Source organism: Oncorhynchus gorbuscha, linkage group LG14 (assembly GCF_021184085.1).
Source record: "Oncorhynchus gorbuscha isolate QuinsamMale2020 ecotype Even-year linkage group LG14, OgorEven_v1.0, whole genome shotgun sequence".
Lineage (NCBI taxonomy): Eukaryota > Metazoa > Chordata > Actinopteri > Salmoniformes > Salmonidae > Oncorhynchus > Oncorhynchus gorbuscha.
This window is the reverse complement of record NC_060186.1, coordinates 58784235-58802848: the sequence shown is the minus strand read 5'-3', so window position 1 is coordinate 58802848 and position 18614 is coordinate 58784235. Positions and strand designations below refer to the sequence as shown.

The following is an 18614-nucleotide window of genomic DNA, read 5'->3' as shown; positions in this document are numbered from 1 at the left end:
ATATATAGGCTAGAACCTGGCATGCCTAAATTAGGTGGCTCAGGATGGCTTTTCAATAGCAAATACAATAAAAACACTATGAAAAAGACATTAGATTAGTGTAATTAATAACACTGTCTGATTTGTCACCTTGTGACTGGCCAGCTGCTGAGTGGCTGCCTCAAGGCCTCCGCCAGCTGCGGGGTCAGGGGTCACCATCCTGCTGGACATCTGCAGCAGCCACCTCTCCACTTCCTGTAGCTCCACATGGTACACTTCCTGCTCCTTCACCTGGCCCTCCAGGCGCTGCACATGGGCCTGAGACATACACATTGTCATTCACACAAGCATACACACACATTAAGCATTCACACACAGGCCCACAAACACACGCCGGTAGCAGTCCTAGCAGTGACCATAAAATGTGGTCCTTCTGTAGCTCAGTTGGTAGAGCATGGCGCTTGTAACGCCAGGGTAGTGGGTTCGATCCCCGGGACCACCCATACGTAGAATGTATGCACACATGACTGTAAGTCGCTTTGGATAAAAGCGTCTGCTAAATGGCATATATTATTATATTATTATTATTAGTGCTACTCAAACCAGCAACAAGTCTCAACAGTGCTACTATACTGTAGCAATAGTACCAACAGTACCAAGTTACTAACAGTAATAGCTGAAGTAGCCCAAACCTCTACTGTATTGTAACCATTATACAATAGCACTCAGAAAGCTGTCATCAAAGTTACATTAAGAGGACCTGGTTAAGTGGCACTCCAGTCTCCTTTTCACATCATGTAACACCTGATTTACTTAACAAAGGTACATCTCAATAGGTGGTACAGGTCAGACAAGACATGGCACAAGTAGGGGGGTGTTCCTCTTTTGTTCTCTATTGCTGCTCTATTGTTCCTCAAGCAAGGGGGAGACTGATGACATCACATTTGACCATCAGACCAACTCCTTGACTGCCCTACTCCTGGAAGTTTGCAGTAGACTAAAAAACATGACTTTTTACCCTTTAATATGTGTACTTTTACTGTATTTATACTTGGGACGTCTTTAAAAATCCACCAGTAACAGTAAATCCTCACAGTGGCAGCGTTGCCGAGCTCAGTGTAGTCCGTCTGTAGTCTGTTCATGTTGTCTCTGATGGAGGGGTACTGGACTGAAAGCAGCAGAGACTCTCCCTTCTCCACCACCAACCTCACTGCCGAGTCATGGGACTGGACCGTCTGCAACAAGGCCTGGTTTAGGAGGTAAGGAAGAACGAAGACCGTTATGCTATTTTGGGTTTGATGCCTTTATTTTTAACTGTAGGACCAACAAAGTAAATGGCACATCTTCTCCATTAAATCAAAGAGCTGAGGGTGAGGGGTTACAGAGGTACCATACCTTGTACTTGGCCAGCTGTGCTCTCTTCTGGTACAGTTCAGCTTTAGGTTCCAGGGGGGCACTGAGCATGGCTCTGGTCTCCACCACCCACTGGGCCTGGGCCTTGTACCTGTCCTGGAACTCCTTGGCCAGACACACAGCCCTCTCCAGGGTGCTGTGCTCCTGCCGCAGCCCACCGGCTAGCTCCTCCAGTTGGGCTAGCCTAGCCTCCACCTCCCCTCCCAGCCCCTCAGCTCCAGCCTCCTCCAGGAAGCCTGCAGCCCGCTCTGCCCGCTCTCTGAGGGCCTTGAGCAGGCCATGGCCCTGCTGAAGCTCAGCCTGGAGAGTCTGGAGGAGAGAGAGGTCATAGAGACACAGAGAATGAATGTGTGATATATTTACAGTACTGTATACCTCAGTGTATACAGTGATGCAATCTATACAAAAATATAATTTGTTGAAATAGTGTGTGTGCATGTGTGCATACTCACAGACATGCATGAATACACACACAATGTGTAATAAGGTCTAAACAAATACAAATGGATTGAATGGCAATAGAAAAAAAAGACTGTTGCCAAGATAATTAGGTTTTCCTGCACGTAACTTCTACACAAACGCATTTATTTTCATTCCAAATATTCTCAGCAAGTCTCACATTCATCTTGTATGTGTGATTCTAGCTACATTCCACACACCAACACACATTCCTTTGTTCCTCCAACAACCCTGCTATCCCGGCCACCTGAGGTTTCACCGACAGTGTTTGAGAAGCTCCACTTTTCCGGAAAGTCTTTGAACCCGGCAGGTAAACTGACACCTGCATGGTGAGACCCTGGTGAGACCCCGGTGAGAAATATGAAAGGAGGTCCAATTACCGGGTCCTTATAATGGACAGAGGCAGCAGGGGTTTCCACAGCAACCAACACGCACGCACGCACGCACGCACGCACGCACGCACGCACGCACGCACGCACGCACGCACACACGCACACACACACACACACACACACACACACACACACACACACACACACACACACACACACACACACACACACACACACACACACACACACACACACACACACACACACACACACAGAGGCACGCATGCATACACACCCCCTCTCCCAGCACATACTTTATTACTTTATTCTATAGGATAGCATGGAGTTTTTATCATCACAGGAGACCTATATAATAATGGTCTCAGCTCTGCTGCTGATCATACTAACCCGGTCTGTCTCGGTCTACACACGTTCCTCTGCCTTCTCCATCTGACACACTAAACAAGATGTGCAGGTTTGTATGAGACTGCTAATAACACCAGCTGCCTTTATGTTTCTAATAATACCATGTACACACAGCTATTGTTGGTAACTGACAACCTCCTGTGTGCCGCATCATAGGCTCTTACCAATGTCTTTGTAGTGATGTAGTGTGGTGTTGTCTATGAATGCGGCACACAGGAGGTTGGTGGCACCTTAATTGGGGAGGACGGGCTCGTGGTAATGGCTGGAGCAGAATTAGTGGAATGTTATTAAATACAACAAACACGTGGTTTCCATGGTTTCCATGTGTATGGTGCCATTCCATCCGCTCCATTCCAGACATTATTTTGAGCCATCCTCCCCTCAGCAGCCTCCACTGATGCTGCAGTGTATTAAACTGCCAGCAGTATAATTGTCATACTCAAACTGACTGTCAGCACAGTATGTTCTGTAGAGGGCTAGGGTTGTACCTATTATATTCTACAGTACAGAAAGATATTTGAATCCAAACACATTGCATTTAGCATAGTCATAAAGCTCTCTGAGAAATAATTATGGAAAACCAGCAAATGAGTCACTATGGAGATCTATAATTGGCCACATCTAATAAGTACATTTATGACCAATAACTGTACAAAGCCTACATCTTCCTGTCACCCAATCCAGCAGCAGTGGATCGATCAGTTATGCTGATTATCATGTTAGTCTCCCATCCTCACACTGGGTTCCGTCTAATTCCCTGTGTGGCTGATGTCTGGTATTAGTCTGCAGTCTGCTGTGCCACCAGAACACATGTGACGACAACATGTCCTCAGTTCCTATGTAGAGAGGGAGATCGATCCCAGACATGGATTACTGCAAAGCCTGGGTGTGTGTCTGGCGGGAAGGAGTCTGTCTGTGTGTGTGTGTGTGTGTGTGTGTGTGTGTGTGTGTGTGTGTGTGTGTGTGTGTGTGTGTGTGTGTGTGTGTGTGTGTGTGTGTGTGTGTGTGTGTGTGTGTGTGTGTGTGTGTGTGTGTGTGTGCGCGTGCGTGTGCGTGTGCGTGTGTGTGTGTGTGTGTTGCGGAGCGAGAAGGGCATTGCATCAATTACAGTGTCTGTGCCAGCAGGCTCCTGACACTGGTGCTTCTTCATCCTCTGTTTCACAGTGGGAGGGCTCTCTCTACTACAGAGCATCCTCTAAAGCCGCTCCTGCTTTGTCTTCATAAAGACACGATCAATACACACACACTCTCTCTCTCCTTCCTCTTCACACTCAATATGAACTGTGACAAGTCAACTACTGCAGATATTTTGATGTTTTTATGCAGTGTGCGCACGGACACTAATATATAAATCAATGTCTTATCAACTCAAGAAGAGCTCCGTCAGATAAGAGAGAGACAGGGAACTATATTGTCAAGTGTCCTTACATTTAGGTACTGAATGATTTTGCTAACCTTACATTCAAATATCTGCAACCCAAGCCAAACTGGCGAAGCAAACTTTCATGTTGATGATATGAACAAGCACCTTATGTTTCTTGGCAGGCAAATACATTTTTTTTGCTGGCTAACATGGCAGATTGTAAAGAGGCTTTCCTGTGTTTCTGTACTACAATATATATGCCATCAAGCAGACACTTTTATACTCAGTGACTTTGTGTACGGCTGGTCCCAGGAATCAAACCCACTAGCCTGGCGTTACAAGCACCATGTGCAACCAACTAAGCTACAGAGGACTACAAGGTGACTGCTGTGAAACTACCTAGAGTAAGACTAATCATTTATGTGTAATATAGCACAAGCAAGCTTAATTTACTTTTATCAGGGCACTCTAGCGAGGAGGTTTACCTCATGGTTCTGTACCAACACCACTAAATGAAGCTACCAACTAGTGTATGCCTGGGTTCTATAACAGAAATCTAATATTGTACAGTAAGTGAACAGAAAAGGAGCCACGTCGAACCCTACTCTACCAGGTGTGTCTGTGTTCAGTACCTCTACTTTCTTCATCTTCCTCTCCATGGCAACCCGGTCCAGAGCCTCCGTGCTGGCTGTCACTGTTCTGAAGTTCTTCTGGGCTGATCTAAGCCAATCAGAGAAGGACACACAGAGTTTCTCTGCCTCCTCGATGCTCCTAAGCTCCTCCTTCAGCTGCTTGATGGTCTCCTAAAAGCGGATTGGATAAAAGAATGAGTGACATCAGACAGCTTGCATCACCCCAGAACCATGAAAATATTTTTATTCCTTATTCCTTCCACAGATGTTTTTTTCATATCTTGGATTTGGATATTATATATTTTTTAAATTGTGTTATTGACACATCATTCATTTGACGATATCTCAGTTTGTAGGAGGGTTTTGACACATCCACTTGACTTAGATGGTATGGCTATGAATGAGGTCTTTTTATGGATTTGGCACATAATCCACTTGACTTGCAGATCCCATGGCGTGAAGCTCCAATTAGCTGATAGTGCTGAGTGCACACCTTTACTGCAGAGATGGAGATGGAGGTAACAGCTCTGTACCACGGCCCATATGGCCAACGTTTCACACAGAACAATTGTGTGTGTGTGAGCGAGAGAGAGTAGAGAGAAAGGGTGGGTGTGCGACAGAAAGAGTGAGTGTGTGTGTGTGCGTGCGGGCGTGCATGTTTGCTTGCGTTCACAAGCACACTTGAGAGAAAGTGTGTGTACTGTAGCCTACGTGAGAGAGAGAGAGTGTGTGTGAGAGCGAGAGGTGCTACTGTAGGTGTAAAAATCAATGGCTCTGCCGACACTGCCCTTCCACTCCAGGCTCCAGCAGTGTGTGTGAGGAGTGTGAGATTGCCTTCTGTAGCGTTTAATTACAGACTAAGCCCAGGACCAGAGGAGCACCATTGATTTTCCTTTAGTTCTCCCAAGAGGAGCAGACAAATAAAATGACTGGCTTCTGAGTGTACTGGGTGTGTTCTGGGGCTCAACCAAACTCTCATAGTTGTTTCACCGCACTGTTACAGTACAGCCTCAAGACAATGAAAGTCACTGCAACAAGATCTATCACGAGACAACTGGGCTGTGAGTGTAAATGCAATGTCATCTTAGGTACATAGCCATTTTGTTCATATCAGAAAGATCAGTCAGTTGTGACTGTCTCACCTGTATGTTGAGAATCAGGGCGTGGTATCGGGCAGTGAGCTGGGTGGCTCTGGTGCTGACCCGGCCGCTGATGTGGGTCTCCTCCAGGACCTGCTGGGCCAGAGCAGACAGCCCATCCACCTCGCTCTGCCGGGCTAGCACACTTTCCTGCCACAGCTGCACAACCATTCACAGAGAATGAGTTACAATTAGATACTGTAGATGGTTTATATCAAAATGCTGTTATTTTGATATCCCATGCCAAAATTGTACCTGTTGGTTTGAGACCATTGAGACACAGCCTAACAGTGTGAACGATCCTTCAACAGACAAATCACAGTCTCTTACCTCTCTCTATCTAACCCCTACCTGGAGCTGCTTTAGCTGGGCATCCTTGGAAGCGCTGTCAGACCTGCGATGTCCACGGATGTTGGCCTTCCCCTCCATGTCCTCCAGCCACAGGACCAGGCTCTGAAACCTCTGGCCCATCTGCCTGAGCCTGCCCAGGGTAGAACCCAGCGTGGCCCTAGTCTCCCCCAGCCGGGCCTGGTAGGCCCCCCACTCACGCTGTGCCGTGTCTAGGGCTCGGTCCTCAATCTGAGGCGCGCCCCACGGAATCACCCCATCCCTGCTTGACAGCAGGGAAGAGAGCAGGGACTGGCCCTGGGAGCAGCGCTCCTGGAGGAGCTGTGGAGGAGAGGGAGAACGGAGGTACAAAATAGCGAGGCGGGATGATACAGTAGAGCTGGGACGATAAACCAAAAATGGCCTTTCTCTTACGGAAGCATTTTGCATACAGCAGTAATTTTCTGAGATTTTGCTACACAACGTTCCTGTAGATTGTACTACAACTATTGAGTTCTTGGCCCCACTTTACAACTGGAGTAGATGGTAGTATGGTTTTGATGCACCCGCAGGACAGAGCAGAGTGCGCCATTTGCAGTGAATAGGCCTACATCAAGTATAGCCTAGGCCTAGCGCTGGAAAGGCATTGGCCTACATTTACTGATAGATTAACCATAACATGAAGCCATAACATGATATTTAGAGTTAGTAATCTAGCAAAGTGTTTTGAGTTCCCACTTCCTCAGGTGGTAAAAAATATAGCCTATCGCTGAAGAGACCCAATGAAATTTGATCATTCTGGATCCTATTTCGACAGGTTGCACATTAAAATATCAATCATGCATTCTTTGGATATGTTATATGAAATAACATTTTATCACCGGCTACTATCTTTGGAAAGAAATCACCTAGAGCCCTGCCGATAACGGAAAGTAACTGTCCATTAAAACATTTTATTTTATCATAGTATTTATTGTTAACGAGCAAAATCGTTACATTTATCACAATATAACTTGGTGTCCCAACTCTAGCACCTCCCAAAAAGTATTTATAGATGATTTATCGTTATTGCAAAAAAATATATTTTTGTCCATATCATCCAGCTCTATGATACAGTAACATACCAATATCAAGTTCAACATGATGCAGTATGTACAGTATCAATTCTTATTCTGAACCTATCAGAAGCTCTCTGCTTTCACTATGTGTTTAGATCATTCTAAAACCAACATTACACAGCTGGTCAGTGCTACAGCTCTGCTATAGCTCCTCATTCAAAACCAACTGACACACTATCCGGGATCCTTGGGACGTCCCTACCCCATTGAAGTTGAAATGTAAAATGGTTAAGGTAAGGGTTAAGGTTAGGGTTAGGTAAGGGTCCCAAGGATGCCGGAGAGCACTGACCCACACCAAACCAGGCATATAGTAGGCTGCACTGTACTGACCTGTATCTGCTGTAGTGTGTTCTCCAGGGTGTCCACATCCCCCTCTGGGTGGGACAGAGAGCCCAGGGTTCCCTGCTCCTGCTCTAGCCAGTCTTCAAACATGTGCAGCCCCCTCTGGTACTCCTGATGGGCCAGGACCAGATCCTTAGCCTTGTAGACTGCAGCCTGGAACACGACACAGGGAGATACCATGTGGAGATACCATGTGGAGATACCATGTGGAGATACCATGTGGAGATACCATGTGGAGATACCATGTGGAGATACCATGTGGAGATACCATGTGGAGATACCATGTGGAGATACCATGTGGAGATACCATGTGGAGATACCATGTGGAGATACCATGTGGAGATACCATGTGGAGATACCATGTGGAGATACCATGTGGAGATACCATGTGGAGATAACACATGACTGGGTTAACATTTCAAGTATTGGTTCCCAAACTCTTTGGCCTCTTAGGTCTTTTCAGTTATCTTGTGACCTACAAATAAAATAAAGCTACTTCATTAAGCCATTAGCCAGTCCTGGGAAAGACTACCTTTAAGGACATGAAGGGAAACCGGACATGATGGAGACAGGAGTATGAAGGCTGTGGGTACCTTGGCCTTGTCTGTGATGGCGGTGTATCTCTCCTGCAGGCTGTGTACCTCCTGATGGGTAGTGTATTGTTCAGCCATGTTGGAGCCCTTGGTAGCGATGGTCTCTAATGGACTGCTGTGGCTCAGGACCTCCTCATAGAGAAGCTAAAACACATACAGTATCACATTAACCAGCTGTGGATACAGCATAAGAACATGATAGATGAAATACTGAAAATATCTCACTTAAAAAAAATATCCCTTCTTAGTGTGAAAATCAACAACACTACAAGGTTATGATGGTGGATTGCTTTTAGTTATTTTCAGGAGTCAAAGCCCTTTATATTGTAAAGGTGTAGATTCCCTCCATCCACCACCAATGTGAAAACCCCCATCCATTACAATGAGTCCAGTACTGTACCTTGGTCTTTCCCAGGTTGGCGGTCTTGTCTCTCATCTCAGAGTACTGTCTGTCTGAGCAGCCCAGAGTGGTCTCCACACGCTCCATCCACATGATAAACTGGCCCACGTCCTCCTGGTAGCTGGTCCACTGGGACAGGGCCCCCTCCAGCTGACTGGATCAGAAAACACACACATTCATTCTTCAGGGTTACTGACTGTTAGGGTCGTTCTACAAAAATGGTGGCTTTTTGACCAGCCAACTTTTTAAAAATGTCATTCTTTTTTACTTGTAGATAGAGCCAGCTGCTCCTACAAAGTCAACAGACCAAATCAGCTGGGATAGACTCACTGGAGTGTCCTCTCAATTTATCAATTGAATGCCTATTTTTTTAAATAACCTTGAGTGTATTATAATCTAATGCTAATCTTTTTATTTATTGAAATTTTTTTAACCTTTATTTAACCAGGCAAGTCAGTTAAGAACATATTCTTATTTTCAATGACGGCCTGGGAACAGTGGGTTAACTGCCTGTTCAGGGGCAGAACGACAGATTTGTACCTTGTCAGCTTGGGGGTTTGAACTCGCAACCTTCCGGTTACTAGTCCAACGCTCTAGCCACTAGGCTACGCTGCCGCCCCTGATAAATGGCAAATATGATGATTATTATTATTATCTAATACAATGAATGCCTATTTTTCTTTATCAATTGATTGCCTGATAACATTGTTTTATTTCCTACCATTTAACCCTTTTGACCTCCTAGATTAAATTGATTGATTAAAGTCAAAATGGCTAACCGATGAATATGTCTCCTGACCTTTTACACTGGATGGAGGCAGACAGCAGAGAGTCCCAGGAGTCCTTAAGGTCCTGGATCTGTTTTCGGACCACGGGGACCCCCTCAGCAGAGGTGTTTCTCTGGACAGCCTCACCACGTGTCAGCAACATCTTCAGCTGGATCTCCCTCTCCTGACGGGCTGCCAACAGGGCCTGGGGAAACACAATCACAGATAAGATACAACCACAGACACGGTTTTAGATACAGTTACAACCACAGACACGGTTTAAGATACAGTTACAACCACAGACACGGTTTTAGATACAGTTACAACCACAGACACGGTTTAAGATACCGTTACAACCACAGACACAGTTTTAGATACAGTTACAACCACAGACACGGTTTTAGATACAGTTACAACCACAGACACGGTTTTAGATACAGTTACAACCACAGACACGGTTTAAGATACCGTTACAACCACAGACACGGTTTAAGATACCGTTACAACCACAGACACAGTTTTAGATACAGTTACAACCACAGACACGGTTTTAGATACAGTTACAACCACAGACACGGTTTAAGATACCGTTACAACCACAGACACAGTTTTAGATACAGTTACAACCACAGACACGGTTTTAGATACAGTTACAACCACAGACACTGTTTAAGATACCGTTACAACCACAGACACAGTTTTAGATACAGTTACAACCACAGACACGGTTTTAGATACAGTTACAACCACAGACACGGTTTTAGATACAGTTACAACCACAGACACGGTTTAAGATACCGTTACAACCACAGACACAGTTTTAGATACAGTTACAACCACAGACACGGTTTTAGATACAGTTACAACCACAGACACGGTTTTAGATACAGTTACAACCACAGACACGGTTTAAGATACCGTTACAACCACAGACACGGTTTAAGATACCGTTACAACCACAGACACAGTTTTAGATACAGTTACAACCACAGACACGGTTTTAGATACAGTTACAACCACAGACACGGTTTAAGATACCGTTACAACCACAGACACAGTTTTAGATACAGTTACAACCACAGACACGGTTTTAGATACAGTTACAACCACAGACACGGTTTAAGATACCGTTACAACCACAGACACAGTTTTAGATACAGTTACAACCACAGACACGGTTTTAGATACAGTTACAACCACAGACACGGTTTTAGATACAGTTACAACCACAAACACGGTTTGAAATAGAGTTACAACCACAGACACAATTTGAAATAGAGTTACAACCACAGACACAAACACAGACAAAGAGTAGTTGTTGTACACTAGACTTGAGAGCTTCAGAATGTTTACAAGAGGGGGATAACCCCTGATACTACACATTTATAGGTTAGATATCGATTTGTAATCACTTTTGAGAGATGCAACTTTTTCTCGATCTTTGGGCAAAACTATAGAGGCCCTAGATCTCTCCATTACATTATTCTAGTCTTCCATACCTACCTCCAGCTGTATCATCCTGTCCTCCAATACAGTCTTGTCGGCGGTGGGGGAGAGGCAGGTGTTCAGGATCCTCTCAGCCTCAGACACCCAATTCTGAAGCTCCGTCAGACCCTGGGAGAACAGACGGTGCTCCCCTACGATACGCTCTATCCTGGAGGCCTTGTCCTGGAGGAGACCAAGCAGAGCTACTTAAACAAGGTACACGGTATAGAGGTACATAGAAATGGTTTGAAGTGGTAGCATAGACCAAGGATAAAATAAGACCTTTCAAGGTTTTCCTTTCACTCAGGAAAATATGACATTTTCTGCAGAAAATATGCTGGTCTAGTGGTAATGGCACAGCCTCTTGCATACCATTCTACAGAGTTGGCACAGGTTTGAATCTGGTCCTTTGCCCTTTGACATAGGACTGGATCTTTCCCCACTGTCATCCTATCTGTCCAATAAAATCAAAATATGTTTTTATAAATCTGGCCATGGTTATGTTATGGACAAGAAAATAATACAGGGGCAACCTTTTCTTTCCCGCTTAACATATCCACAGCGCTAGCAACAAGCGGCTTTCTCAAGTGATTTTCTTCCTCCTGTTTCTATGTTACTGAGAGAAGACCTATAAATAGCCTAGCTCACTAGATTCAGAAGGTCAGCCCAATACTAGCATAGCAGTATTTCCTATCTGGTATTTCAGTGAGCATGGTTATATGCACACAATTATACAATTATTGTGGATAGTCGGATTAATAGAATAGTTTGTTTAAAACGTTTACATGCTGTGCAAGAAGAACAATTTCCCTAATAATCATGTTTACATGGACACATCTGAAACTTCTGATAAAAGCAGAAAATCACCAATCAAAATAAATGTTTTACCACTGTCATGGTTCCACCTGTCACCAGAGGGCGGCAGAGACCGTCCTAGACACATTAACGACACTCAGGCGTGTCCTATTTACTCATTATTGATTTCCCTGTTAAAAGAGGTGTGGTTTCTGTTGTCCTTTGCAGAAGCTTGAATTATGTAACGTGTGCTTACGTTTCCTGAGTGAGTTTTCGGCTATCGTTTCTCCGTAAAGTATTATGTTATCCTTAACCACTGATTCCTCGTCTGATCTCTTCTCTGAACCTGGGTCCAACCTCACCACGTCACAGCAAGCTTCTTCCCAAATATCAAAGATCCTCCAGGCACTTACCGACTCCCTCCAACCACAGTCCAACCTTAACCCAGGAGGAGCCAATGCCCAGGTCTCATTGCCCAGTGCTACAGGCGTCGCTGTAGTTCCTCCAGGGAATCTGCACCAGGAACCCAAGATCCCAGCCCCCAAGCGGAATGACGGCGACCTGTTCAACATCCGCCTAGGGGCTAGACAAGTGGCTGACTTCAAGTCCCTGATAATGCTGGAAATGAGGATCGACAATCGCCTCTGGGAACGTGTGAGACAGCACCTTTTTGACACCACCCCAGTATCTTGGTTTCCTGAGTACCCCAAGCCTCCGAACCCAGCATTGAAGAGCCCATGCAGCTGAGACGCACACATCTGAGACCAAAGGAGTGTGACAGGCGCATGCACGAAGGCTGCTGCCTCTACTGCGGAGGTCCCGGCTATCTCCGTGCTACATGCCCAGAGCTGACGGGAAACGCTGGTGCTCGCAAGGACAAGGGGAGACCCTGACGAGCTGTGCGGTTAACCCCAGGCTACCCAGTCAATGTCTGTCACTACCTGCAACCCTCCACTCGGACAACCGTCAGCACCAGATTCAAGCCTTCATGGACTACGGGGCTGCAGATAATTTAATTGATCAAGACTTTGCCATAGAATTACAAATCCCCTGCATGAAATGTCCCATCCATCTGCAGATTCAAGCCCTCAATGGCCACCCCATTGGCTCCAGCCAGGTGGAATATCAGACCAAGCCCATTCTACTGCAAGTTGGGGTGAATCACTCAGACACTCTTAGTTTTCTTTTGATCACAGCTCCCGAGAACCCCCTTATCCTAGTGTACCTCTGGCTAGCACTAAATAACCCACTACTCTGCTGGTCCACAGGGACCTAATAGACTGGCGTAAGAACTGCCAGACTAAATGTCTAAGAGCCCCACCGAGAGCCTTGCCGCGTCCCCCTGCATCCATTGAAGAACCAAGACTTCTCTGCTCTCCCTCCTGAATACTTCGACCTCCGGGAGACCTTCAGTAAGAGGCAAGCCGCCACCCTCCCTCCTCATCGTCCATATGACTGCACCATAGAACTCCAACCCGGCTCCACCCCTCCCCAGGGCCATCTTTACTCCCTCTCGATCCCTGAAGCTGCAGTCTTGGACAATTACATCCGGAAGTCGCTGGAGGCAGATTTAATTTGATCCTCAAAATCCCCAGCTGATGCAGGGAGAGAAAGGATGGAGGTCTGCGTCCCTGCATTGTTTACCGAGAGCTGAACAGGATCACGATTATGAATCGTTACACCCGATGTCCGCCGCCTTGGAGCTGGCCCACCACTGGACCTCCTCAATGCTTACAATCTCCCTCCTTAGAGAGGGAGATTAATGGAAGACTGCCTTTAACACCCATAGTGGCCACCATGAGTATTTAGTCATGCCATTCTGATTATTGAACTCACCGGCAGTCTTCCAAGCATTTGTCAATGATACTCTCGTCGTTGTTCATCTCAACGACATCCTAATCTTCTCCAAGATCCATCCGGAACACATCCTGTACGTCCGCAAAGTCCTTAGATGCCTCCTGCAGAGTCAATTACAGTGGGAGTTCCATGTATCCCAAGTCTCTTTCCTGGGCCACATGATCTCTACCGCCAGCATTAAAATGGACCCTGTTAAGGTTAGGGCGGTCACTGACTGGCCCCGTCCTGCCTCACTTAAACAAGTCCAGCGGGTCCTCGGGTTTGCTGGACCCGAGAGGCTGACAGGGCATTCAGGGAGCTCAAGGGACATTTCACCTCCGGACCCATCCTCGTTCATCCTGATCTTAATCGTCCCTTCATGGTAGAGATGGAAGCCTCGGACACCGGAGCAGGGCCTGTCCTTTCACAGCAGAATGAGGGGGACAGAGACTGCACCCATGTGCCTTCCTGTCCAAGCGGTTCTCGCCAGCGGAACTGGGAGCTCTTGGCAGTCAAGTTGGTCCTTGAGGGGTGGAAACACTGGTTGGAGGGGGCACCTTATCCTTTCGTGATCTGGATGGACCATAAGAACTTGGTATCCATTCAAGAAGCTAAGAGATTAAACGCTCACCAGGCTAGGTGGGCTCTGTTTTGGCTACACAATATGTAAATTAGCCCATGATGGACAGCCATCATTATGCACCAATAAGACGGGTGGTGTTCACTTGATTGACAGTCTCTTGGTCCAATGACCACCTACTGTATTGTTCTGAAACATAGCTAGTTAGATAGCCAATGGGTTGGGCTTAATATGAGTATGTGATGGCCCTTTGTAGGACTAATGGCCATTGTCCTATGGCTGAGCGCAACACAATTCATTCTCCATTAAAAATCCACAGGACGCAGGGTAGATTATGTTATGCAGCGCTCGACTTCTTCTACAAAGTTTTCTCAAAACTAAAAAAGCACAACATGGCTACTAAGAGTATAAACGCTAAATTGAACTTCAAGTATACACATTTGGATGAGATTATTGCAGAAATTGACCGGGAGAGTGACACAAGGAGTCCTGCGTGCAAGAAAGATTAGAAGGAGAAGGTAACGTTACTTTTAGATCAGTAAGTCAACTATGTTTTTGCTTCTCATGCTAATCCAGTTGTTTAAATGGTTGTATTTTAATTTAAGATATTTGTCATTAATTTCTATATGCACTGCTCAAAAAATAAAGGGAACACTAACCAACGCAATGTAACTCCAAGTCAATCACACTTCTGTGAAGTCAAACTCTCCACTTAGGAAGCAACACTGATTGACAATAAATTTCACATGCTGTTGTGCAAATGGAATAGACAACAGGTGGAAATTATAGGCAATTAGCAAGACACCCCCAATAAAGGAGTGGATCTGCAGGTGGTGACCACAGACCACTTCTCAGTTCCTATGCTTCCTGGCTGATGTGTTGGTCACTTTTGATTGCTGGCGGTGCTTTCACTCTAGTGGTAGCATGAGACGGAGTCTACAACCCAAACAAGTGGCTCAGGTCGTGCAGCTCATCCAGGATGGCACATCAATGCGAGCTGTGGCAAGAAGGTTTGCTGTGTCTGTCAGCGTAGTGTCCAGAGCATGGAGGTGCTACCAGGAGACAGGCCAGTACATCAGGAGACATGGAGGTCAGAAACAGACTCCATGAGGGAGGTATGAGGGCCCGACGTCCACTGGTGGGGGTGTGCTTACAGCCCAACACCGTGCAGGACGTTTTTAATTTGCCAGAGAACACCAAGATTGGCAAATTCGCCACTGGCGCCCTGTGCTCTTCACAGATGAAAGCAGGTTCACACTGAGCACATGTGACAGACGTGACAGAGTCTGGAGACGCCGTGGAGAATGTTCTGCTGCCTGCAACATCCTCCAGCATGACCGGTTTGGAGGTGGGTCAGTCATGGTGTGGGGTGGCATTTCTTTGGGGGGCCGCACAGCCCTCCTTGTGCTCGCCAGAGGTAGCCTGACTGCCATTAGGTACCGAGATGTGATCCTCAGACCCCTTGTGAGACCATATGCTGGTGCAGTTGGCCCTGAGTTCCTCCTAATGCAAGACAATGCTAGTCCTCATGTGGCTGGAGTGTGTCAGCAGTTCCTGCAAGAGGGAAGCATTAATGCTATGGACCGGCCCGCCCATTCCCCAGACCTGAATCCAATTGAGCACATCTGGGACATCATGTCTCGCTCCATCCACCAACACCACGTTGCACCACAGACTGTCCAGGAGTTGGCAGATGCTTTAGTCCAGGTTTGGGAGGAGATCCCTCAGGAGACCATCCGCCACTTCATCAGGAGCATGCCCAGGCGTTGTAGGGAGGTCATACAGGCACGTGGAGGCCACACACTACTGAGCCTCATTTTGACTTGTTTTTTAGGACATTACATCAAAGTTGGATCAGCCTGTAGTGTGGTTTTCCACTTTAATTTTGAGTGTGACTCCAAATCCAGACCTCCATGGGTTGATAACTTTGATTTCCATTGATAATTTTTGTGTGATTTTGTTGTCAGCACATTCAACTATGTAAATAAAAAAGTATTTAATAAGAATATTTAATTCATTCAGATCTAGGATGTGTTATTTTAGTGTTCCCTTTATTTTTTTGTATATTCAGTGTATATTCATATATAGTTGACGTCGGAAGTTTACATCATTAAAACTAGTTTTTCAACCACTCCACAAATGTCTTGATTAACAAACTATAGTTTTGGCAAGTCGGTTAGGACATCTACTTTGTGCATGACAGAAGTCATTTTTCCAACAATTGTTTACAGACAGATTATTTCACTTATAATTCACTGTATCACAATTCCAGTGGGTCAGAAGTTAACATACACTAAATGTACTGTGCCTTTAAACAGCTTGGAAAATTCCAGAAAATTATGCCATGGCTTTAGAAGCTTCTGATAGGCTAAATGACATAATTTGAGTCAATTGGAGGTGTACCTGTGGATATATTTCGAGGCCTACCTTCAAACTCAGTGCCTCTTTGCTTGACATCATGGGAAAATCAAAATAAATCAGCCAAGACCTCAGAAAAACAATTGTAGGCCTCCCCAAGTCTGGTTCATCCTTGGGAGCAATTTCCAAATGCCTGAAGGTACCACGTTCATCTGTACAAACAATCGTACGCAAGTATAAACACCATGGGACCACGCAGCCGCCATACCGCTCAAGAAGGAGACACTGTCTGTCTCCTAGAGATGAACGTACTTTGCTGCGAAAAGTGCAAATTAATCCCAGAACAACAGCAAAGGACCCTGTGAAGATGCTGGAGGAAACAGGTACAAAAGTATCTATATCCACAGTAAAACAAATCCTATATCGACATAACCTGAAAGGCCGCTCAGCAAGGAAGAAGCCACTGCTCCAAAACCGCCATAACAAGCCAGACTACGGTTTGCAACTGCACATGGGGACAAAGATCCTATTTCTTGGAGAAATGTCCTCTGGTCTGATGAAACAAAAATAGAACTGTTTGACCATAATGACCATCGTTATGTTTGGAGGAAAAAGGGGGAGCTTGCAAGCTGAAGAACACCATCCCAACCGTGAAACACGGGGGTGGCAGCATCATGTTGTGGGGGTGCTTTGCTGCAGGTGGGACTGGTGCACTTCACAAAATAGATGGCATCATGAGGAAAATGAAAATTATGTGGATATATTGAAGCAACATTTCAAGACATCAGTCAGGAAGTTAAAGCTTGGTCACAAATGGGTCTTCCAAATAGACAATGACTCCAAGCATACTTCCAAAGTTGTGACAAAATGGCTTAAGGACAACAAAGTCAAGGTATTGGAGTGGCCATCACAAAGCCCTGACCTCAATCCTATAGAAAATTTGTGGGCAGAACTGAAAAAGTGTGTGTGACCAAGGAGGCCTACATACCTGACTCAGTTACAGCAGCTCTGCCAGGAGGAATGGGTCAAAATTCACCCAACTTATTGTGGGAAGCTTGAGGAAGGCTACCTCGACACATTTGACCCAAGTAAAACAATTTAAAGGCAATGCTACCAAATACTAATCGAGTGTATGTAAACTTCTGACCCACTGGGAATGTGAAGAAATAAATAAAAGCTGAAATAAATTATTCTCTCTACTATTATTCTGACATTTCACATTCTTAAAATAAGAGGTGATCCTAACTGACCTAAGACAAGGAATTTTTACTTTGATTAAATGTCAGGAATTGTGAGAAACTGAGTTTAAATGTATTTGGCTAAGGTGTATGTAAACTTCCGACTTCAACTGTTTATTTATATACATATACTCAGCAAAAAAATAAACGTCCCTTTTCAGGAACCTGTCTTTCAAAGAGAATTAACTTCACAGATTTTCATTGTAAAGGGTTTAAACACTGTTTCCCATGCTTGTTCAATGATACATAAACAATTAATGAACATGTACCTGTGGAACGGTCGTTAAGACACTAACAGCTTACAGACGGTAGGGAATTAAGGTCACAGTTATGAAAACGTAGGACACTAAAGAGGCCTTTCTGCTGACTCTGAAAAACACCAAAAGAAACATGTCCATGGTCCCTGCTCATCTGCGTGAACGTGCCTTAGGCATGATGTTAGGAGGCATGAGGACTGCAGATGTGGCCAGGGCAATAAATTGCAATGTCCATACTGTGAGACGCCTAAGACAGCGCTACAGGGAGACAGGACGGACAGCTGATCGTCCTCGCAGTGGCAGACCACGTGTAACAACACCTGCACAGGATCGGTACATCCGAACATCGGCAGGACAGGTACAGGATGGCAACAACAACTGCCCGAGTTACACCAGGAACGCACAATCCCTCCATCAGTGCTCAGACTGTCCGCAATAGGCTGAGAGAGGCTGGACTGGGGGCTTGTAGACCATTTGTAAGGCAGGTCCTCACCAGACAACACTGGCAATAACGTTGCCTATGGGCACAAACCCATCGTCTCTGGACCAGACAGGACTGGCAAAAAGTGCTCTTCACTGACGAGTCGCGGTTTTGTCTCACCAGGGGCGATGGTCGGATTCGCGTTTATCGTCGAAGGAATGAGCGTTACACCGAGGCCTGTACTCTGGAGCGGGATCGATTTGGAGGTGGATGGTCTGGGGCCGTGGGTCACAGCATCATCAGACTAAGCTTGTTGTCATTGCAGGCAATCTCAACGCTGTGCATTACAGGGAA

The 18614-nt window shown here is 45.7% G+C and overlaps 1 protein-coding gene across 8 annotated transcripts in view; it reads right to left on the bottom strand.

The window, feature by feature from the left end:
• The window catches only part of syne1a (spectrin repeat containing, nuclear envelope 1a), a 234487-nt gene that overhangs the window by 107270 nt on the left and 108603 nt on the right, over nt 1-18614 (bottom strand). For all 8 annotated transcript variants that reach the window (XM_046298670.1, XM_046298663.1, XM_046298665.1 and 5 more), the window contains 11 exons: nt 10794-10958; nt 9323-9495; nt 8524-8677; nt 8124-8267; nt 7519-7683; nt 6095-6412; nt 5747-5902; nt 4605-4775; nt 1375-1701; nt 1074-1226; nt 130-297 (listed from right to left, as the gene is read on the bottom strand). In XM_046298670.1, coding sequence (XP_046154626.1) covers nt 130-297; nt 1074-1226; nt 1375-1701; nt 4605-4775; nt 5747-5902; nt 6095-6412; nt 7519-7683; nt 8124-8267; nt 8524-8677; nt 9323-9495; nt 10794-10958 — 2094 coding nt within the window. The remainder of the gene's footprint in view (nt 1-129; nt 298-1073; nt 1227-1374; nt 1702-4604; nt 4776-5746; nt 5903-6094; nt 6413-7518; nt 7684-8123; nt 8268-8523; nt 8678-9322; nt 9496-10793; nt 10959-18614) is intronic.